The 23,172-nt window shown below is 35.1% G+C and overlaps 1 protein-coding gene, 1 non-coding gene and 1 pseudogene across 3 annotated transcripts; 2 read left to right on the plus strand and 1 right to left on the minus strand.

Moving 5' to 3' along the window:
- Nucleotides 1-385: 385 nt before the first annotated feature.
- LOC113715020 (laccase-3-like) lies at nt 386-22,637 on the plus strand (annotated as a pseudogene). The gene is made up of 12 exons (XR_011822342.1): nt 386-487; nt 635-786; nt 907-1,151; nt 1,290-1,418; nt 1,788-2,744; nt 2,926-3,060; nt 7,727-7,743; nt 19,395-19,546; nt 19,661-19,905; nt 20,052-20,180; nt 20,884-21,822; nt 22,323-22,637. The product of XR_011822342.1 is annotated as a laccase-3-like (transcript).
- On the plus strand, nt 5,009-6,926 carry LOC113714547 (uncharacterized). The gene is made up of 3 exons (XR_011822320.1): nt 5,009-5,150; nt 5,459-5,610; nt 6,555-6,926. It is a non-coding gene; the product is annotated as an uncharacterized protein (transcript).
- On the minus strand, nt 8,835-14,025 carry LOC113714546 (probable LL-diaminopimelate aminotransferase, chloroplastic). The gene is made up of 10 exons (XM_027238440.2): nt 13,809-14,025; nt 13,574-13,656; nt 12,732-12,799; nt 12,162-12,278; nt 11,507-11,569; nt 11,040-11,144; nt 10,868-10,918; nt 9,907-10,227; nt 9,626-9,832; nt 8,835-9,408 (listed from the first exon to the last, which is right to left on the minus strand). The coding sequence occupies exons 1-10, from the start codon at nt 13,895-13,897 to the stop codon at nt 9,115-9,117; spliced, it is 1,398 nt and encodes a 465-aa protein (XP_027094241.1). The 5' UTR covers nt 13,898-14,025; the 3' UTR covers nt 8,835-9,114.
- Nucleotides 22,638-23,172: the final 535 nt, after the last annotated feature.

Here is a 23,172-nt window from a genome sequence, read left to right on the forward strand (position 1 = left end):
AAAAAAAAAAAGTTAAATGAAACAACTCTTAGAGACTTGAAAGTATACCAAAAGTCAGTCTGTCTAACGTTAAATGCAAACTCTTTGACAAAATTAGCTAATTTCCCAAAAGTTCTTTGAAGTTTCTGAGCAGAACCAAGAATTCTTTTTCCTTCTAAGTCACCGCCAATCTTTATTGCATGCATGGGTGCACGCATTTGATCATATCATCTCGTCAAAACAAACCAAAATTTCATCAAATTTAGAAATTCAATATCTCGATCAACTACCATTCAATCCCTCCGTTTACCTTTTAATTATTACCCTCTCTCTTTCAATTCTTTATATATAGCTGCTAGACATCTTTTATACAGCAGACGTACTAGTAAACTATTTACATAAGAAAATGTCACCTAACAGCAACAGTCTGATTTTATGCTTTCTGGCTTGTGTGCTATTCTCCAGCTTCCTGCAAGATTCCCAAGCTTTACATCATTATAAATTTGTAGTGAGTGATATTGATTCTTTTATCTCTTTTTATATCAATAATTTTCTTTTCTCTTGTTAAATTTCTTAACAAATCAACACCTACAAGATTTTACCTGCTCATTGAACCAGCCCTTGTTCAGTTCAAATTTTCTTGCACCATGCACAGGTGAAAGAAGCTCGGTACAGAAGATTGTGCAGCTCAAAAGAGATACTAACTGTCAATAGAAAATTTCCTGGCCCGACATTGTATGCTCACAGAGGAGATACAGTCATTGTGGACGTTATCAACAAAGGAAGCTATAATATAACGCTTCACTGGTACTGATGGCAGGCTAAATATAGTTTTTCTGACTAGAACTCTAATGTTTTTTCATACTATTCTCTTTCCCTCAAAGTTCTTGACAAAAGTGAATTGAATTGAGACTTCAAAAATTTTAGGCATGGAGTGAAACAGCCAAGGAATCCGTGGTCGGATGGCCCTGAATATATCACGCAATGTCCAATCAGGCCAGGCAATAGATTTCGGCAAAAGATCATATTTTCAGATGAGGAAGGAACTCTTTGGTGGCATGCACACAATGACTTTCTGCGATCCACCGTTCACGGAGCTATTATTGTCTATCCCCGCCGTGGTTTCCCCTATCCATTTCCTAAGCCTTATGCAGAAGTCCCTATCATATTAGGTATGAGTTTATGATCCCCCATGTTACTTGTATACATTCTTTTCCTTAACCTTATGCAGAAGTCCCTTTGATATTGGTACGAAGTTTTTGGTTGTTCAAATAATCAGTTTTTGCAATACTAATTAGTTACATGTTCAGGAGAGTGGTGGAAGGAAGATGCAATGGTAGTGTTTGAGGATTTTGTTAGAGGAGGAGGCCAGCCAAAAGTTTCTGATGCCTATACCATAAATGGTCGGCCTGGGGACTTCTATCCATGTTCCAAACGTGGTAGGATTTCATATTATCTCCTTTTACCTCTAATTCAATCGTGTACGCTTTCACTAAACTTGGTTAATGCACTATGATCATCTCATAATTAATGAAGCACTAGAGACATTGAGACGACTATATATACATATCCATCTTAATTGTCCCCTAATAGCCAATCACATTATGTTTATTATGTTATTACCCACTGTACAAAGATTTAAACCTGAAGAAAGAAATTTTTCTGTGGGTAAAGTATAGAGGTCTTCTCTAGCAATTTTTGTGGAGGACAACTTACATCCACAAGGGACGCTTTTACTTTTGGCTTTAATCAACTTAAGTAACAATTCATTTCATTTTCTCTTTTTCCTTTCAACCTCATTGTGGCAGGAAAATTTAAGCTAAAGGTCACGTACGGGAAGTCTTATCTTCTTCGGATAATCAATGCCGCCCTGGATGAAATTCTTTTCTTTGGTATAGCAAAGCACAAACTCACTGTTGTTGGCACTGATGCTAGTTACACAAAACCATTGACAAGGGATTTCATCACAATAAGCCCTGGCCAAACCCTGGATTGCCTGCTCTTTGCAGACCAAAAACCAGATCACTATTACATGGCTGCGAGGCCATACGTGAGTGGCATTAATGTCACTTTTAGTAACACAACCACCACAGGAATGGTAAAGTACATAGGAGCAAGACTGCACAGTCGATTTTCTTCATCGCCGCCCCTAATTCCATACCTTCCTTGCTTCAACGACACCTCCGCGGCTGTAAATTTCAGTGGAAGCCTAAAAAGCTTGGCAAGCAAAGACTATCCAGTTGATGTCCCATTGACAGTGGAAAAAAGATTCATGTCAACTGTCTCAGTCAACACATTCCCGTGCCCAAATAAAACGTGCGACGGACCCAATGGGACTAGATTGGCAGCTAGTATGAACAACATAACATTTGTTACCCCATCATTCGATGTACTTGAGGCATATTACTATGGCATTCGAGGAGTTTTTGGGAAAAATTTTCCTGATCGTCCTCCGTTTGTGTTCAATTATACAGCTGATTACCTCCCTTTGGAGTTACAGAGATCAAAAAGAGGGACAGAAGTTAAAACAATCAAATACAATTCTTCAGTGGAGATAATTCTTCAGGGAACAAAATTAGTCGCTGGAATAGATCATCCCATGCATCTTCATGGATATAGCTATTACGTAGTTGGCTGGGGATTGGGGAACTTTAATGAATCAAAGGATCCTATGACCTATAATCTTGTTGACCCTCCGCGGCGTAATACCATTGCTGTCCCCAAAAATGGCTGGACCACCATCAGATTCCGAGCAGACAACCCTGGTAAGTCCCATCCCGGCCAGTTAATTTCCACCTACTAAAAGAATATTTGAGAACTTAATTATGGGCTCGGTGGTCTTGCTGTTGATGTTTTTTCACCAAGTCATTTGTACACTTTTGAGTAACACTACTGTCTTTTGTACTACATTACAGTTACTAAATTTTTCCCTTGGATAATATATAGGGGTTTGGCTACTGCACTGTCATCTTGAACGTCACATAATATGGGGAATGAGTACTGTTTTGATCGTCAGAAATGGGAAGAAACCTGAAGAACGAATTTTGCCACCTCCACAGGACATGCCAGCATGTTGATTAGGTGAAGAAGAAAAATAATGCCTAGGAAATAATTAATGGCCCCAGATTTCTTCTTGTTTTTGTTTGAACCTTGGAGAGATTAAACTTTGGGATTTGGTTTCTTTCATCAGTAGTTACATTAATTTACATTGGTTGTTCTTATGTTGGAATACTAATTTGGATAGCATATCCAGATTTTCATGATGTTTGAGCTCTTAGTATCGAATTTTCAATGTTGCGTTGAATAGTTGTGGTTAGAAAAGATAGATCCAGATATATCTTCACACCAGATTTTTTTAAAGACGTCGTGAAGCTAATTGATTTCTTTCTTGCCCGCCTAAGTCATTTAACGACAATAATGATGGATTTAATTTTATAAATTAGCACGGTCTGGTGCAATAAAAATTGGACTTTTTCATCATATTGTTTGCAAAGCTGAAACTTGCAATTTAATTGCTGAAATGTCCAAAGGATTATAGATTAGCGTTATATTAGAGATGCAATGCTATATCGATAGAATGATACTTTGAATGGAGATAAAGTGTGAAAAAGTTAGTAACCAATTAAGTCAGAAAAGCAATTACATGTTCTATTTCAATTAGCAATCCTGAATTCGTTGGGTGATTTTGGAGCAAAGAGTATAATTGAGAAATCATGAATTCGAGCCCTCCCACTCATACTATAAGAAAAAAAAATTAATTATTTGAGACAAGAACGTTCAGATGTACTGTATTAATCATTTGGCTAACCACCTGTAATTGGTCCTATATTAATCAATCTTCTTTGCTATTAGCATTTGCTTTATAGTTGAACTATTCCTGAAATTCACAAAGCTTGAAGTGTTGAAATTCCAGTCGTTGCAAACTGATAAATTAAATCAAGTACTAAGTTTTATGAAATTAGCTAGCTAGGGCATGTTATCATTCACCCCACATACTACTATCATTCACCAACTTTTTCTTGATAGTCTTAATTAGAGTCACCTTAACCAATTTCTGAACACTTTTACAGGGAGTGAGAGCTATTAATGGAATATGAATATGATGATGTCTTTTCAACCACTGCACTTACTCCCTTATGCTGGATACTTTTGACTCCAGGACTTGGGAGGTGTGAATTAGGTGACTTTAGAAGCAAATATCATCTATACATGTTTGTAAGAAAAACATAGAAAAAACAAATTGAAAGAGAAAAGGAAAAATAAATGGCAAAAACTTCTTAATATACATGAACCTGAATTTGCTTCCCAGCTGTGCATTAAATTTTTGTCTCACACGCGCCTTAAAGTCATACAATTAAAGATAATAAGCCATTGATAATAGAGGGACAAGGTTTTTATTTACAGTTTGTCTAACAAGCCCTTGATAACAAGTTTAAGGGCACCCGTTAAAAAAAAAATCCTTTTGTTTATCAGTTGGAGAAAAATAAGGCAATGAGGGGAATGAAAAAAGGAATAAAAAAATTAATAATCTTGGTAAATTTTTTTTTTTGTTTTTGGTAAGCACAATCTTGGTAAAGTTATGGACTCCATTTAGAAATCCACTACAAGATAAGCATGTGATCAATGTGTACCAAAAAAAAAGGAGCAAGCCCTCCGGTTGTTGAAGGCTGTCATTGATGAATTTTGGAAACAAGAACCAAAAATACAAAAGAAGTCTTAATTGAGAATTGAAGTATCCCAGAATTAATTTTGTTTTATGTGCAAACGAAACTTGTTGACAACATTAACTCCTTCCCCTGAAAATGGTCCAGCTTCAACCAAAGGAAACTTAGAAACCTGTTTTCTTAAGTCAATGAATTTTTGATCAGATCATTTGATCATTTAATGTAACGAGGCCAAGATGAATTAGATAGATATACTATCTCCATCAACCAGCAACAGAAACCATCCATCCATCAACTAAATAATTACTCCCTATCTTTCGTTTCCGTATAAAACTGTGGAAGACACCTTAATTGTCCACTGCATCGCTTGCTACGAACAAGAGATACAAGAATCTTGGTCCAAAAATGTCCCCTTGCTGCAAGAGTTTCACACTATCTCTTCTTGCTATTCTGCTTTTGTCTAGCTTCCTCAAACATTCCCAAGCATTTGATCGTTATACATTCGTTGTAAGTGCTGCTCATTTTCTTTTCTTCATTGTTCTACGGGTGGACTAGTACTTCATCATCAGGCAGCTAAATGGTTCAGTTTGATACAGGATGTGGATCCTCGTTCTAGAATACTAGATAAAGTATTAGCGATACAGACGGGGAATTCCTGAACTCGGGGGCTCCTCATTCTGTATTGCAATTAATTCTGAATAAACCACCTCGTTCTGAGAAAATTAATTTGTTGTTAACATTTGATAAATTTTCTTAATATGTTAATTGATGAGCATATATATTGCGATTGTCAATAAATTTGTGACTGTATACAGGTACGCGAAGCTCGGTATGAGAGATTGTGTAGCTCAAAGACGATACTAACTGTAAATGGAAAATTTCCTGGCCCGACATTGTATGCTTACAAAGGAGATGAAGTAATTGTATACGTTTCCAACAAAGGAAATGAGAATATAACCCTTCACTGGTACGCTATATAAATGTCTAAGGTTTCTGTTTTTTGCCCTGTAGTTTTACTTAATTTTCCAGAGACCCGGTCAACTTTCACAATCAGGCAGATTCTTCCATGCCGGTTGGTAATTTGGTTTAGTATTTATTCTTAAATATTTTGATTAGGTAAAAGGACGTACAATATAATACTCTGCAACTGCATACATCCAAACATGTGCTTTTTCTTAAAAAAAAAAAAATTTAGTAAGAGGGGAATAGGATTTAAGAAGCGAAAATGGCGAAGGGGGGCAGAAGGATGCATATGAAATATGATCGTATCTTTATATTAGGGGTAAGAGAAATATTTAGATTATTTAAAAATCAAATATAAAAGGGTGATTAGAATTGAGAAGAACTATAAAAAGAGCAAACGAAGAAGGGTAAAAAAAGAATAAATCATTATCACAATATTGTTATCTATTTGTATTTGCTGCTTTTCTTAGCCTTATTATCTTCTTTTCTATCTATGCAAACAAAATAATGAAAATTTTTTATTTATTTGTTGCCTTTGCATATTTTTCTTCTTTATATGGAATTCCTTTACGTTATCACCATTTCATCAGAACTATAAGTGCATATGGTGACCGTAGGAGTAATAAATACCATCATCAATTTCATAGCTATAGATGTATAAAATTTAATCAAGAGTTAAATATCTAGCAAAAATCGTTATAGGTTCTTATCTGCATAATATTCAAACCTATGGGGGTAAACTGAGATTAAGTTAAAGCTCAGGAGGGGAAAATGAACAATTATGTATATCCACAATGGCAATGCCACGATTTTACGACATGGTCAATGGCAGCAACCTAATTTTCAGGGCTTAGCTGCTGTTATATCAATTTTCTTTATCTCCTTTTTTTTTTCATCATGTTCTTGACAATAATTACAGTGAACTAACGAGCTTTCAAGAATTTGCAGGCATGGAGTGAAACAGCCACAATATCCATGGTCAGACGGCCCAGAATATGTGACACAATGTCCAATTAAACCAGGCAACAAATTTAGCCAAAAAGTCATATTTTCTGAAGAGGAAGGAACCCTTTGGTGGCATGCACACAGTGATTGGTCGCGAGCCACCGCTCATGGTGCTATTGTCGCGAGACTCGTTAATTTCGTTATGAGTATCTTCCAATTAATTTCCAAGTCAATCGTGATTGAAACTGACTGCGAAATGATCTTTGGACATCATTTTCATTGCTGATGAATAGAGGTGACAAAATGGATAATTGATTAGATTGTGATGGATTGACATTTCAATGACTTGTTTATTAAAGTCCTTATTTTAAATGAAATTGAGAAAAGGAGATAGTCAGCTAATTTTGTCTTGACTATTATTATATATTTTCTTGTTTTGTACGAAACTGAGAAAAGGAGATGGTCAACTAGTTTTGTCTCGACTATTATTAAACATTTTCTATCAGTATATAGTATAGACGCAAATCACATAATTCAAATTTAAATTTGAAATTCACTTTTTGTATAGATGACATATATCTATACCTATTAATGTTAAAAATATATTACACTGACAGTAAATAAATAAAAAAATTAATCCTTATTTTATCTAGTTGTTAATGCCACATGCTTTCTTTCGAAACCCAAAGAGCTTACGTCAATTTTTACAAACCTAAACCCTGAGGGAACCCCAAAAGCCGGTATCCTTTGAGGTCCCACAGGAGACTTATAACTACCAACCTAAATCTTCCCAACCCCGATGTGGGATACATCAAAGGGGACGACACCCCAAACCTCCACAACGGGGGAGCCTGCTGCTAAGCCCACGAGAACCCAACCCCTCCAGAGGCGGTGTTTCTTTCTTTCGAAACCCAAAGAGCTTACGTAAATCTTTAGAAACCTAAACCCCAAAGGCCACATGCTTGATTAGTCATATTGTATACTGAATAAACTGGCTGGCCGTTGTTTTCCAATGTGACGGTACTGAAATGGATGGTTTGAGAGACGTATGCTAAATGAGTCACGGCATACTGCCGACTTTTGAAACTTCAATGATAACGCTTTCGCATGGGCTTTTGATTTTGCTACATGAATTCTTCAGAAGTAAGATACAGATCCCCCCTACGCAAAGAAAGAAAGAAAAAAAATGTGTGTTGAGATACCGAAGATCTTTTCCGTGGCATAATCAAATTGGAAAGTTTGGGATATTTTTAGAAAATATTTTGGAATATTTAAAAGTAGAAGAGTTTCTAGAATATATTTTGAGATATTTTTTAAAATTTTAAATAAATTTATCCATATCCGTCCATGAATAGATGAATATGGATATCTTAAGTTTTTTTTGCATATGGGTATAAATGAGTTACCCATTAATTTATTTAAAATTTTCTTCCTCCAAACCTCCTCTCTTCCTCCACTTTTTTTTTTTTTTTCAGATTTTTCATTTTGTCATGATATTAACTACTTTTGCTTCGTTATTATTATAATTTGTTAGTTTTATCCTATCATTTTATTTTCTCTTAGTTTGTTAACTTGCTCATTTTTCAGCATTACTAATTTATGAAAAATTTTAGCCTCTTTTCCTACCTTTCCAAAATAAAATTTAATTTACATACAAAAAAAAAATGTTAGGAGTTCAAAATTTTTGAATTAAGTTTTTATGTTAACTTTTATAGTATTCAGTTCAAATTTTATATTTTTATTGTTCAATTATTAAATAGTATGTAATTTTATGACATAAAGTATGAATGAGAAAAAAATTGGCAATTAGAATTATTGAACATTATAAGTAAATATTTAAAACTAATAATGGTTGCAAAGGGTGATATAAATTGATAACTTAGTTTGTAAAAATGAATTTAAATGAGTTTACCAAAAGTTAAAATAAATGGATTATAAATGAGTAATTGAGTTACCATTTTAACCAATCCAAATTCATCCAAGTCACCCATTTTGACACCTCTATTTGAAAGGCACCACTTACATCAGCACTATCAACCATGAACAATGGAACGATTTCACCAAGAAAAGGCTGCATAGCCAATTTTGTATTCTACTACTCAAATTCTTGTCTAGTTAAAAAACGCAGCATATATAAAATGTTAAAGCAACAAAAGCTCCTGTTATGGCAAGGATACTTGAAATTTTCCAAACAAAATCTAGTTCCCATACATATGTTGGATGTGACCTCATGGTGAAGTAACCTTCAAGAATTCGTTATAATAATGTGTCTCAAGTGCAAAGTGACGATCAAAGCTAATTCCTTGATTATTTATATTTCTCTGAGTCAAAAGAGAGGAGGGAGGAGGGCGCCCCCTAGGGTAGGGAGAAAGAATAGACGACTGTTTACAGAACAACAGGAAGGAAAAATTCGTTCTTGATACTTGAAAGTTTAGGAGAAAATGAAAAGGGCTCATTTCTTTAGCTTTTATCTATCTCACGAATGAGAGAGAAATGAAAGCTCAACAATTTATAGTCTACTTCACACCGTTACAGATCAAGCAGAAACACAAACAAATAATTCTCACTTGTAAAGCTGCTTGAATCTGCTACAGGCTTCCAATACATTGTTCCTGTTTCCAAAGGCACTCACCCTAATGAAACCTTCACCACCAGGTCCAAATCCACTACCTGGAGTAGTCACTACATGGGTTTTCTCCAGAATTTCATTGAATACGTCCCAGGAACTTTGTCCAGGAAAATGTACCCAGACATATGGGGCATTTGTCCCTCCATAAACCTTAAATCCAAGGGAATTGAACGTGTCCAGTATGATCTGAGTATTTTCCTTGTAGAAACCAACCACATCTTGCATGGCCTGAATATACCAGAAGTTTGTCAATTAGGGAAAGCAGGATAGTATTATCGTTCTCTGAAAGTGACCAAGGAGGAAAACTAGAAAGCAACTTTTCTAAATTGCTTCCTTCTTTTTTCCCACAGTTGGGGATTTCCATTTTAATTTCATGATTATTGCAGCATTTTTGTGTCTCCTATCATCTATCTAATAATGATTGAACAAGAAAGATCAAACTGACCTTGATGCCTTCAGGTGAAAGGCATGCCAAACCACCAGCTTGAGCAATGTTGGAAGCACCATTGAAAGCAGTACATACAATGCGGTTAAAGTCCTTGGCCACAGGAAACCCATCCGAATATAAGAGCTCTTTAGGAATAACAGTCCATCCTAAACGTACTCCAGTGAAACCAGCATATTTGGAGAACGAGGAAACTTCAATTGCAACCTGCAAGTGCAATACTTCAGATACTGTGCATTTTAAGTAGAGATGCAAACTTTAGCCACTTATTCTCTACTTACTTCTTTAGCTCCAGGAATCTCAAAAATGGATCGTGGTTTGTTTTCAGAGACATACATCGCATATGCAGAATCATAAACTATGATGGATCCGTTGTCCTTTGCGAACTGTACCAATTTAATTAGTTGCTCCCTTGATGCAGCAGAACCAGTTGGATTGTTTGGTGAACAAAAAAATATGATGTCTGTGCAAAAAACCTTGGACAAATCAGGAAAGAAACCATTTTCTGGATTGCACCTCATGTACTCGATCTTTCCGTACTTCTCAACATCCTTTTGAAATTGTCCAGTTTGGCCCATAATAACACTTGAATCCACATAGGCCTGGAGAAGAAACAAAGATAAGAATATAAATCTCCGAATAAAAGCAAAAGTTTCCTAGTTCAAAGTGGTTTGTGGTTTAAGCTTTCTGCTTCCCATAATCAGCTAACCACTTCCAGATTCAGATTAAAAATCAGCCATAACCACTTGACAAATTCTAAGACACTTGCACAAAACAGCCATGCATTCTCTGTTGTTAAGAATCATTTCCCTTTGTTTTATTTCTTCATCTTATTTGTTGATTTGTTCGCTGCCTTTGTTTAATGCTACATATTCTACGTAAGCATCACAAATCTATGCGCCCAAAAACAAGGGAGGTATTATGTTGGCAAGGACCTCAACTGCGACATAACAAAATGTATAGTGAAATGTACCTGTCAGATTTAACTTGAGATCTAATGTTTTGAAACTAAAAATATACTTTAAAGCTCATCTAAAGATGGTCAACTACACAGAAAGTCATTGACTTTCAAAGAAAATAAAAGAAAGCAAGACCACTTTCCGCATTGACCAAGCCAGATCATCTCTGATTAAAGTTGTCAAAGAACGTTAAATCTTGAAGAAAAATAGGACCATTTACTACTGCTGCAAAAGGAGAACCATTTTCTTTTGTATTTTGTGAACCATTTTTTTAAAACATTACCGGGTATGATGGGTCTTGGACAGCCATGGTAACCTTAGACCCAAAAAGGACCTGCAGAAAAGAAGCCAGACTAAATTAAATTATAACATCATTCGACATGACAAATTCCATTCAGACAGAAAAATAAAAATTTCAAAATATACAAAAAAAGAAGTGGATCAAACAGCCAAACCTGGAGACGAGATATATCACTTTTTGCACCATCTGACACAAATATGTCGTCTTCCTCAATGCCAACATCTGCATAAAAATTTGAAGCAATTGCAGCTCTCAATGGCTGCACAAGTCAACAATACAAGCATTAATCTTTCTCTTTTGGAAAACATCATCATTCCTCTACATTATAACTACAAGAGAAAATAATGTGGAAATATTACAAGAGTACATTCTCTAAGAAATATTTAAATTCTGGGGATGTAATATTTCATCCCATGGTTATTCTCTTTCATTGGTTGGCATTATCACAAGACTATACAATGATATGAGAAAAAACACAGAATCTATTTCACCAGCTTCGTGATAAGTGAGAAAGGAATTGAAGAGATTAAGAAACATGTCTAACAGTGAGATAAAGTTCCTGGCAGATCAAAACTGCAGCATATCGAAATTGACAAGTAGATGGAGAAGATCTTAACATACTTTTTCACCTTGTTCAGCTCCATAACCACTATAACCTTTAACTGTTGACAATGCACGTGACCTCTGTAATAATGGGAAAACAGAAAAGCCAAAATCAACTTTGATCACAGGATATTTCAATCAACACAAACCCTGGACCAGCCTAACAGAGAACACCATAGATGGCAATTTTGAAATTAAAAATATTTATACCATGAGATTGCCCTTGTGCAATAGTATCTAAGATGAGGTAACGAGGGGGAGGGAGTTAAAAGGGCCATAACTATCGAATTACTGACCTATCACCACCACTAATGATAAAGGAATTAAAATGCAACTGTGAGGTGCAAATATGTAAAATCATCATACATAGAAACCCAGCATACTGCAATTCATTCACCAACTCCAACTTAGATTAGGGGCATATGGTACGTTAAACAATGTCCCATTTCAACAGGTTCCAAAATATTCCCACCAAAAGAGAGAAAGTATTGCTTTTCCAGCAGTCTCTAAATCGGCAGATATAATATAAAATTAGACTACCATCCAACAATCAAACAACTTATGTTTGACCAAACAACTTATGTTTGACTTGGTATGAAAGTCCACGAACTTAGAAATGTGAAAATTGCTCTTCTAAATTGATGAGAATTCACTTTAGTATTAATAGTGGTACCTCAGCCATGGCTGTTGTTATCACTTGTGGAATGGGCTCTGTGGTGTCACCAATCCCAAGGCTGATCACCTGGGCATCAGGGTACTTTAACAAATGTGCAGCCCTCCTTCTAGCAATCTGATTCCAAAAAAAAAAAATCACAATCCATATTCTTTCATTACACCAAGACTAATGACAAAAAAGTGTTCACTAGCAACAAAGTTCAAACTAAGAAAAAAAAGGTATCATATATCAACTTATGCATTCAAAACGAAAAGTATATGACACTGATTCTCTAAGTCAATCTCTTTTGTCTCCTCCTAGTATGTTCTATATAATATACACACACACAAACACACATATACGTACATATACATTTACATTTACATATACACACACATATCTGCATTTGTGTCCACACACTTCCATCTGAGACTGGACCATAAAAATAATATGCTACCAAGCATGTATCAGAAAAATTAATTGCTGTTTTGAGGACAATAAAAATGCATTAATAGTAAGCAGAACAAGAGTAATGCACCATATGAAGTCCCAAAAGTTGAGAGAGAGAATGAGTGCATTGAGACAGACCTCTGGAAACAAATAACCAGCTTGGAGTTTAGCGAGGTTTTCATTACGAGAAACCTGTGTTTTGTAAGCTGCATACAACACCAAGAATCCTATTAGCTTTCAGAAAAGCATTTAACCAAAACATGCATACATATCCTGAAAAACAGCACATCACATTAATTAACATTCACATGTACAAATTCTCATGTATAAAGGACATGATTGATGACATAAGCACCTATCACGAAACAGAATTGTCGTCTCCAACTTGCCATTTTTACACAAAATAACTTTCAAACAACATGTGCATGTTCACCAAGTATAGATGTATGTCCCTGATCCTTGACTCATTGCAGTCTCTAAACTAAATAACATCCCACAGCACGAGCACTTACCAACAAAAAGCCCACTGTCCATTCCAACTTGAAATATATAATTGTGATACATCTGGACATATGTTCATTTTCACCCAGTATAAATGTACATCCATCAGCCTTAAATTAATGACATTGGATTACCGAAATTTGACCCCAGAAATCCTAATTTCATGCACCTTCTAATATTTGAAATATCTACCAAAATGTTGCAAACATTGACTTCCATACTTTCAGGAACCGAATAAAATGTGCAATACATTTTTACAATCATCAAAACTCACAATATTCAATTAAAATCTTTTTAAACAAAGCTCACACAATCCCGAAAAAATTCACTACTTAAAAAAATTTCCAAATTTAGTGGTAGCGTCAATGCAAGAAAACAACAGCTACACAAACCATCCAACAAAAAACAAAAAATCAATTAAAAAAACACCCAAAAAAAAAGAACAAGAAAAAGAAAAAGAGGCATAGGCAAAATAATACCAGTTTTCTCAGATGAAGAAGTTGCAATGCACTTAATCATACTCCTACCACCATCTCTCCCCCGAACTGAAATGCTCTGAGTCCTGCAATACAATTTCCCAAATTACTCCACAAACCCATATAGCTTAACTCCAGACTTAGGGAAACTAAAAAGAAAAAAGAAGTTCATCCTTTTTCAATTTCTTATCTTTCATGAGGAACCATAAGCAAACCAAAGAGGGTAAGAAAAGCACACCTGATATCGCTAAATTTATTCTGGCCATGTATAGATGAAGCAGAGGAAGAAAGTGATGTGGTAGAAGGATTGTGCTGAATACAATGCATCTTTTTCTTTCTATCTTCTTCCTCAAATATTTTCCTTTGCTGCTTCTGCTAGATAAGCTGCCAAGACTGAATGGTGTGGAGTATAAGCAACGAGTGCAATAAGTATTACGGAGACGACCTGGACAAATTTTGAAGGATGGTTTTAAGTCAAAGCAAAACCTAGAACTCAGCTAACTTTGGTGGGCGCGGGTCAGGTACCCGCCCATTCACCATTTGGCTGATCCGACCCGCACCTTGCGAGTCAGTCATTTTTTGACCCTTATCCGCCCCGCATATCAGAGGATTGAGATAGGATCAGGTCAACGAGTACCCGTTCCGCCCCATTTATCATTTAATTTTAAAAAAAATGATTTATACCAATTTAATTTTATATTTTACACATTCATTTAAGATTTAAGAAATGTTTTTTTTCTAAAAAAAGGTTTCTCACCAAGAAACAAGCATGTGAAGAAAATATAAGATAAAGGAAAAAAATTAAAAGAATTCGAAATCAATAAAAGTTTGAAATAAGTAGCACAATTTTTAATATATATGTTCCACATTAATTAAACTTTTTTCTATAAAATATATGATTATGGCCTCTACAAATGAATCTTGTAAATAAACTATAGTCTCTCATATTTGTAATGCAATTTGTTCAATAAAATTACTTATTTAGTTCTTATTATTTTATAGTGTGTATACAAATAAAAATATATATATGCGGGGCGGATCGAGTACCCGCGAGTTTTTAATTATGTGACCCTAACCCACCCCTCATCTTAGCGGGTACCTGACCCTCTTTTGACCCAATTAAATAATAAAAATCGGATAGCTTAATTTTCGTATCGGATCTGATCGGATATAACGGATTTTCGGGTTAGTGGATAATTTTGCCCACCCCTAGCTAACTATGGGATTATTTACCTTAAACTTCCCTGCTTTTGCTCAAATGTTCCTTTACCCCCACACCTTTTCTTTCAAACAATTTTGGCATTTTTGTAGTTCAATGAGAAAGAGTTTAGGAAAGAAGACCAAAAGTTTGTCCCAAATGATACTGAAATATTAAAATGTGTCCAAATTATTTCATTCCATGAGAAAATAATATCCGCAGACTCCAATAAAATTAATTGAACAAACAACATTGCCTTTGTGAATCTGAATTTTACCTGTTGAGCTAATTTAACTTAAACAAGAAAGGATTTTGTTAAAAAAAAAGTTTTTTTTTTGTGCGACAAACAAGAAGCGCTGGTATTACCTCTTTTGGCTATAGTTTGTGGATTTTTCGGCAACCCTGTAAAATGGGGGAGAAAGGGCGTTGAGGTGGCTGGAAATTAGGGGAAAAGGAGGAGATGAGGGGAATGGCTTTAGGGGTGAGAAAGCACTGGGCAGCGATGAATTAGGGGTGGCAATTTTCGACACGATCTAAAAACACGACACAAATCTTACACGAAATTAATGGGTTTGGGTTGAGGTTTCGCGGGTTCGAGTCAGAATTGGGTCGAACCCCGATGAACCCAAAAAGAAAACGGGCCGATTCGGGTCAATCCATCAGATTAAATAAGCAAGAATTAAATAATTTTATTATTTTAAAATTATTTTACTTTATTGTTTACCATCAGATTTCTATCATAATCTCAATAATCTTAAATTAATACAATAATATTAGATTTTCTTTACAAAATCTAATTTTCTGTCTTCTTCTTTCCTATCTCTTTTTTTTTCCTAGTATTAATAAGTGTGAAAATGAAATTTGAGAAAATCCTTTTATTTTTATATTTTTGGATCTCTTAAAGTGAAAAAAAGCAAGAATAATCATTCCAAATTTTTTATTTTTAATTATATATATAAAGGGGTAAATATATTTAAATTTTTTTTACCATACTAGTTAAATTAACGATAAAATGAAATGCTTAGAAAATAATGTTAGGAATTAAATCGATTATATCGCTGTAATTTAAAGGAATAAAGTAATAATACCAATGTAGTAATGCTATAGAATAAAAGGGTATTTTTGTCCAAAATTTCTTAACATGTTAAGTTGAATTACTTATGAGAGTGAAGTGACTAAAAGATAACATTAGAGGGTAAACTGATACTAGTGATATAGTTGAAGGGGGTAAAGTGATAATAACCCTAAAAATAATACAAAGTTTTATGATGTCTTTTCATTTACACACCCAACCCAATCTCGTCTAACGTTGTCCGTGTAGTTGAAATGGGTCTGGTCCGTACTTTAGATTGGACACGGCTTAACTTTCAAGAAGGTTCGGCCTTCAACATTATTGTCTCCTTTCTGGCTACAAGGAAAGTAGAGATCCATCACCAAACCTTCCGACCCATTTCTAAAGACAAACTCAACGAGCCCAAATTTTTGATCTAATTTGTGACAATACCCTGACCCCTTTGTCTATTGAGTGATGATTGTCTATTGAGTGATGAAGGACATCTTAAAAATGGACTTAATTGTTTGTCGTTCAATCCTAAATTTACTACGAGTTTTTTTTATTTGAATCCTAATACAATCCATTTTTTATTGTATTTATGTCAACAATACCCTGACCCCTTTGTCTATTGAGTGATGAAGGACATCTTAAAAATGGACTTAATTGTTTGTCGTTTAATCCTAAATTTATGTTCATGTATGTGCCTCCAACACCCAGCTTAACTAGTATAAATACTAAACATATTACTATGAGGTTTTTTATTTGAACCAAACTACGACGAGGTTATTTATAGGTTTTAAACTATAGGGGACTTATGTGGCAAAGCATCAAACTGGAAGGTGATAAAAAGTAATTTACCCTGAAAATAAATATGACTAGAATCCAACAATGTGACGACAATACAAGTCAATTGCATTTTTCACCAAAAGACAACTGCATTTTGCAGCCAGGAGGCCCAGGACCACTTTTAGCTTGAAGATATTATCAATGGACATTACTTGTTTTTGTTACACAAGTAACTCATTGCCCCTGTACGATTATAGATAAGAATTCGGGGAGCCATAGTGGACTTTCTGATTATAGGAATTGGCAGTCATCAATCTAATTTCAGCTCGGTTGTTAGGCCACAATGAAATTTACTGCGTGCGGGATTGGAAACCGCCATTCATCGATCCGCAGGTTGCCAAATGGAAGACGAGACTTCAAAAGATGATGTAAACCCTTTCTGGGCACGATGCAATGGTTCACTTCTTCATAAATGTCAACAATCAAGTTTTCAGCACATGATACCCAGAGCACGACTCAATTTTCCATGCATGCATGAATTAAATATGATTTGTCTGGTGGAAACTTTCTTAAAGTAACAGCATTAGGAGTTGTTATCAATTAGTCATAAAATCCTGCACTTTCTTGATTAAACTTTGCTTTCTTCTCGAACGAGTGGCAAATGTTCCTTTTCCTCAATTAATGGTAATGAGGAGCAAGTGTCCAATTTTATTTGTTGGTCTGCCCAACTCCAAATACGAGATATTTCATTTCCTCTTTGATTGTGCTAAGACGGCAGCTGAAACAAAGATTCGGTAGCATTAGCTGGGAGTCTTGTCGGTTGCCGGAATCGTACTGCCAGCAATTTGGACTGGTATTCGTTTGACTGGCTTCTCTATCTTCTTTTGGGGAAGAACAAGGGCAAGTTTCTAATCGCCTTTCCCAACGGGGTTCAACTTTTTTTTTGTTTGTTATAACACGAAACCTCGAAAAATTTTCATTCATTCTAAACAAGAAATACAACAATCTTTCAAAGATCCTCTACCGGTTTGACTTTTATTACAAGTTTGAGCACCCAATCTTCCCTTTTATGTTGGTATGCTAAAGTTTTCTCTTTGTAAAAGATTTGGTAGTTAATTGCAGAGATGTCTCTTTCAAACCCTAATTTCTTGGTTGATATCTTTGAACATTCAAAACTTTTATTTAACATTTTTACGTACCCCATCCTTAGTCGTCTCTAATGACCTTAATATGTTATGTACTACCTAATACCTTATGTTCTTAGTGAAAATGGAAATAGGAGGAGTACTTGGTTTTCGAAACTATCTATAAAATAAGGGGGGATATGGCTAAAATATAGAGATAACAAATTATATTAGGTGGGTAACTTAATCACATCCAAATACATTTAGCGGCTAGAAGTCATCTATATTTAGAGGTGATTTACGCGTCCACCGACGAGACACTAGAGTCCTTGACTTTTGTCCAAGTTGACTAACAGTTTCTATAATTAAGCATTACGTAGCCAAATAAATGCAAAATTTCCAAAATAAACAACAATGAGGATAAAATGTAAATTTTGGATTATAGCCCATTTGGATTTCTATTTGTTTGGAGTTTTTATAGAAAATTGTACTGTATCGATTTGATGTACATGAGATAAAAAGTTGATTAAAAATACGTTAATAAAAAATGTAAAAATTTCTTAGGAAAAATGACAATTCAAACAAGGCTACATGTGGAGTGGCGTAAGTCTTATCTTATGTTCAGAAAATTGATTTTTAAAATTTTTTTCTACTAAAAGAGGAGTGGGATTTAAAAATCGGATAGGGGGAAGGAAAACTAGAATCCGGAACTAGTAAGTTTTGAAATCTCAACCTCAATTATTAAAACGTGAAAAGAAAAAAGAATAAAAATTTCATAGCCTCGCTATTGTCAATTTCAAATTCTCAATCACACTCGCAGGCCATGCAAAAGAAAGAAGAAAATTCACGGAGAGGCCTTCCGTTCACTCACGTACCTCAAATATTTCAATGATCTCAACCAATAAAACAATTTTGAAGACATATTGACAAGACCTGTTGCTTACGCGTATTATGGAAGGAAGAAGTGATCCTCTAACTAATGTCTTCGTGCTTGTGGATGAAAATTACCTGGATGTGTTGTCCACTCAATATCCAAACTTTATAAATACTCTAAGGGTTTGTGCAAATAGGGAAGCAACTTTTCATTACAAAACGTGAAATAGAATCATATACACTCCATTTCTATTTGACTAAGTGGGGTGGTCAATCATGAAAGGGGTCATCTTCACTTGGGCTGTGTTTCTGCTCTTGTCTAGTCATGTTCTACCTAGCCAAGCCATGATGCATCGCTATACATTTATAGTAAGTATAATTGAAGGTTATCTCATGCATCCATAATTATCACTAAGTGATCTCATGCATGATTGTGCTAATGATTGCCAATTTTTTTTTTCTTTTTTGGCATCATAACAATTTCCCAATCAATTCTTTCCATTGGTGAAGCTTCTCAATTTCTCACTTTTTTTTTTTTTTTAGAGACTTTGCTTTGGAAAGCTAGATTTGCAATAATTTCAATTTTCAGTTATATTCCCAAGCATGGTCTAGCAGCACCCTTGAATTTAACTACTTCTCCTTCTTCGATATTGAAATACAAACTACCCAAGTTAAATATTCATTTGTATGATGTATCCCCTTTATGAAAAGTTATATGTAGCCAGTTTTCAAGCTTTGTCAATAATGTTTATAGAAGTACAACTTATACCACTTACCTCACTCGTGCAGATAAAAGAAGCTCCATATACACGACTTTGCAGCACTAAGAACATTTTAACAGTAAATGGCCTATTTCCAGGACCAACTGTTCACATCCGTGAAGGGGATACCACCGTCATCCGCGTCCACAACAAAGGGACCCAAAACATCACCATTCATTGGTACATACCCAGCCAAAAATTCTTCTTCTTTCCACAAGGATACAGTCTAAAATGCATCACTTTTTTTTTTTTGCATATTATAACAATTTTTTTTTTTGAAAAAAAAAAATATAGGCATGGAGTGAAACAGCCGATGTATCCATGGTCAGATGGTCCCGCGTACATAACTCAGTGCCCCATCATGCCTGGAAAATCCTTTAGCCAAAAGATTAGGCTTTCCGATGAGATTGGAACTTTGTGGTGGCATGCTCATAGTGACTGGTCTCGAGCAACAGTTCATGGTGCTATCCGTGTTTACCCCAAGAGAGGCGATACATATCCATTTCCTAGGCCTTATGCAGAAGTGCCCATCACCTTTGGTATATAAAATATAAACATCTAATGTCTGCTTCTTGTTTTGTTTTTGGTTATAATACTCAAATGCTACGATATTTTTGCACGTACGTTGACATGAATAAATCAGAAAACAATTTCTAGGTTTAAGTTTGATGATGTTTTCATGCAGGAGAATGGTGGAAGAGTGATGTACAAGCGGTTCTTTCCGAATTCCGAAGTAATGGAGGAGTCCCAAACAATTCTGATGCTTTCTTGATAAATGGTCAGCCTGGTGATCGGTATCCATGCTCAAAACCAGGTATGTGGCCACGAAATTTTTGGAATTTCTCTTATTTTGTGTGTTAGTGAGGATGAGGTTAAAGTACTTTGGAATATCCAATTCTTGGCCGAAGCACATCTCTTTCATCCAAACTTCTACTTTCCATGTTGGCCAAATAATGCAAATAAAAAGTCACACACGCACACACACACACATGTAGCTCTGCTGTCCAGATTTGTGGAATTTTGGAACCACAAAGAAAATTGTTCTACGCCAAAGTAGAACAATTTTTCTTTGCAATTTTTCTACGCGAAAGTAGACTTCCAATTGTTTTGCAGTAAAACTAATTAATAGATCGGTTCTTATTGTCAATACTGTTAAAAGTTGCTTTAATATATTTCGCTTTCGCCTTGTACGGATGATGCTTTTATAATCACATTCCTGTTCATAGTCACTGTTTATTTTTCTCCTTAGGTATCGATCACAATTATTTTGCATTATCTTATCAAAAAAAAAAAAACAATTATTTTGCATTATTTTGCTCAAATTACACGCATTATTTTGCATTATTCTACTTCATGATTCTCCGCAATTATTTTAGGTCGCTGTACTCCTTCCTACTGCATGCTCTTGTTATAATTCATGATCCTCACATTAATGTTCTAGTTCAACCAAATTCTTCTTGATGATACAATTGGTTTCATTCGCTCAATCTTAATTATATATTCACAAATTCTTGCAGACACATTTAAGCTGGCAGTGGAATATGGCAAAACTTACATGCTCCGAATGGTCAATGCCGCCATGAACAGCATCCTATTCTTTTCCATAGCAAATCATACAATCACTGTTGTCGGATCAGATGGCAGCTACACGAGGCCACTGAAAACAGACTACGTTGCTATATCCCCCGGCCAAACCATTGACTGCTTGCTAGAAGCCGATCAAAAACCTGATCACTATTACATGGCCGCTAAGGCTTATAACAGTGCCGCTCAGGTTGGAACCGACAACACGACCACCACAGCTATCATAGAATACATAGGAAATTATACTCCGTCTTCGCCACCAGTCTTCCCAAACCTTCCAGTGTCTAATGATATAAAAGCATCAACTAATTTCACGTGGAGCCTAAGAAGCTTAGCAAGAAAAGTTGATGTTCCAACACACGTGGACACTAAGCTTTACTTTACACTATCTGTGAATTTACGCCCTTGTGAGGCAAACAACACTTGTGCTGGACCTCAAGGGCAGCGATTTGCAACGAGCATAAACAACATAAGTTTTGTGCAACCTCAGATTGATATACTCCAAGCTTACTATTATAGCCTAAGAGGAGTCTTTAGAAAAAATTTTCCCAGATTTCCACCTTTCGTATTCAATTTCACCGCAGATAGTCTTCCGGCGACGTTGCAAGATCCAACTCGGGATACTAGAGTTAGAGTTCTTGAATATAATAAGAGTGTGGAGCTTGTGTTCCAGGGAACAAATTTGGTTGCTGGAATAGATCATCCCATGCATTTACATGGACATAGTTTCTATGTAGTTGGTGCAGGTATTGGAAACTATGACAAGGAAAAAGACCCTTTAAAGTATAATCTTGTCGACCCTCCTCTGATGAACACAATTGCTGTTCCTAAAAATGGTTGGACCGCCATTAGATTCAAGGCAAATAACCCTGGTACGTGTTACTTCTTTTCTTTGAGTTTTCTGTTATCAAAGACAAAAAAGATAGGAAAGCCCGTAGAGGCGCTGACGCAAGACAGCTTTAACTTTTTCATGAACGACAAATTTGGACTTTCATAGCTAGCACAGTTTAATTTTGTTCTCTAATAGAAGTATAGAAAACATAATTAGTATTGGCAATGCAATGAAATACTTTGAAGTTTGACATTTCGAAATCAAGTCCTACATATTGCGGGCAATTTAAAAGACAAAAAAGTCTTAACTTACAGAACTTTCAAACTTAAGAAATTGAGATATGTGTAGTTAGAACTGTTGAAGCTTTGAACTATGAACTACCAAGTCCCCGAATCATAGAATTCTAATGCCTGCTTATAAGTAATAATTGTGCTTTAAGTTTATAGTAAATAGCATACAGTTTTCCATAAATTAGTAGTGATCTTTAATTTCTTGCTGTTACAACTACTATTATTCATAAGGTCATGCGTGTTTTCGCAGGAGTCTGGCTGTTGCACTGCCACCTTGAGCGTCATCTAACCTGGGGAATGGATATGGCCTTCCTTACCAAAAATGGCAAGCTTCCAGGACAACAATTGCTTCCTCCACCTCCAGACGTGCCACCATGTTAATACTCTTGGGCCAATTGCAAGATTAATGATATACTCCCTTTGATGCAATTTACTTCATTTATTTGCTAGCAACCAAGAGTAAAAGCCTTGCATTGTTACGCTTTCTTTCTTGGCTAATATGAATATTGTAGCGTTGAAGTTATTGTTCAACACAAAATAAGTTGAGAAACATTGACATGTGATATTTCCTTTTCTTCTTCTTATACTTTCTTTTTTGGAAATGATATTATTGTATATGAAAGCAATGGATCATGTGATGATGCTTATATTTTTAACAAGATGTTAATTCCATTCCAATAAGAAGTTTTGGTTAAGAGAGATAGGTTTCGAATCAAATTTTTACACTCTATTGTAATGCAAATATAAAAAAAATGAGTTTGAGAGTTGAATGAGAAATATTATTGCTGTCATCGAAGCAAATATCTAAAAGTAACTATTAAACATTGGCATCTAGGACATTGTTTGAGAACTAAATTCAATATTTAAATTTAATGGATTCAAATCTTAAATATTCAAATGTATTTGATAAGAAAATATAAAACGTCTGAATCAATTAAATGACTCTGAATTCTCTATGCAAAATATATTTTAAAAAATAAGTAATAAACTATTCACTTATCACTTTAGATAAATGTAAGATTTATTATTTTATAGAGTCAAAATAATTTTTTTATTGTATTTATAGATGTTAACATAGAAGCAAAAAATTTTAATGAATT

This window comes from Coffea arabica, chromosome 10c (genome assembly GCF_036785885.1).
Source record: "Coffea arabica cultivar ET-39 chromosome 10c, Coffea Arabica ET-39 HiFi, whole genome shotgun sequence".
In the NCBI taxonomy this organism is placed as follows: Eukaryota; Viridiplantae; Streptophyta; class Magnoliopsida; order Gentianales; family Rubiaceae; genus Coffea; species Coffea arabica.

Bases quoted from the DNA above. Each gene is read 5' to 3' on its own strand.
- LOC113714546 (XM_027238440.2), bottom strand. From the start codon at position 13,897: ATGCATTGTATTCAGCACAATCCTTCTACCACATCACTTTCTTCCTCT. The intron at 12,800-13,573 runs GTATTATTTTGC...TGTTGTATGCAG, and splicing joins TTCTTCATCTGAGAAAACTG to CTTACAAAACACAGGTTTCT. The intron at 10,228-10,867 runs GTAATGTTTTAA...TTTCTTCTCCAG, and splicing joins TCCAAGACCCATCATACCCG to GCCTATGTGGATTCAAGTGT.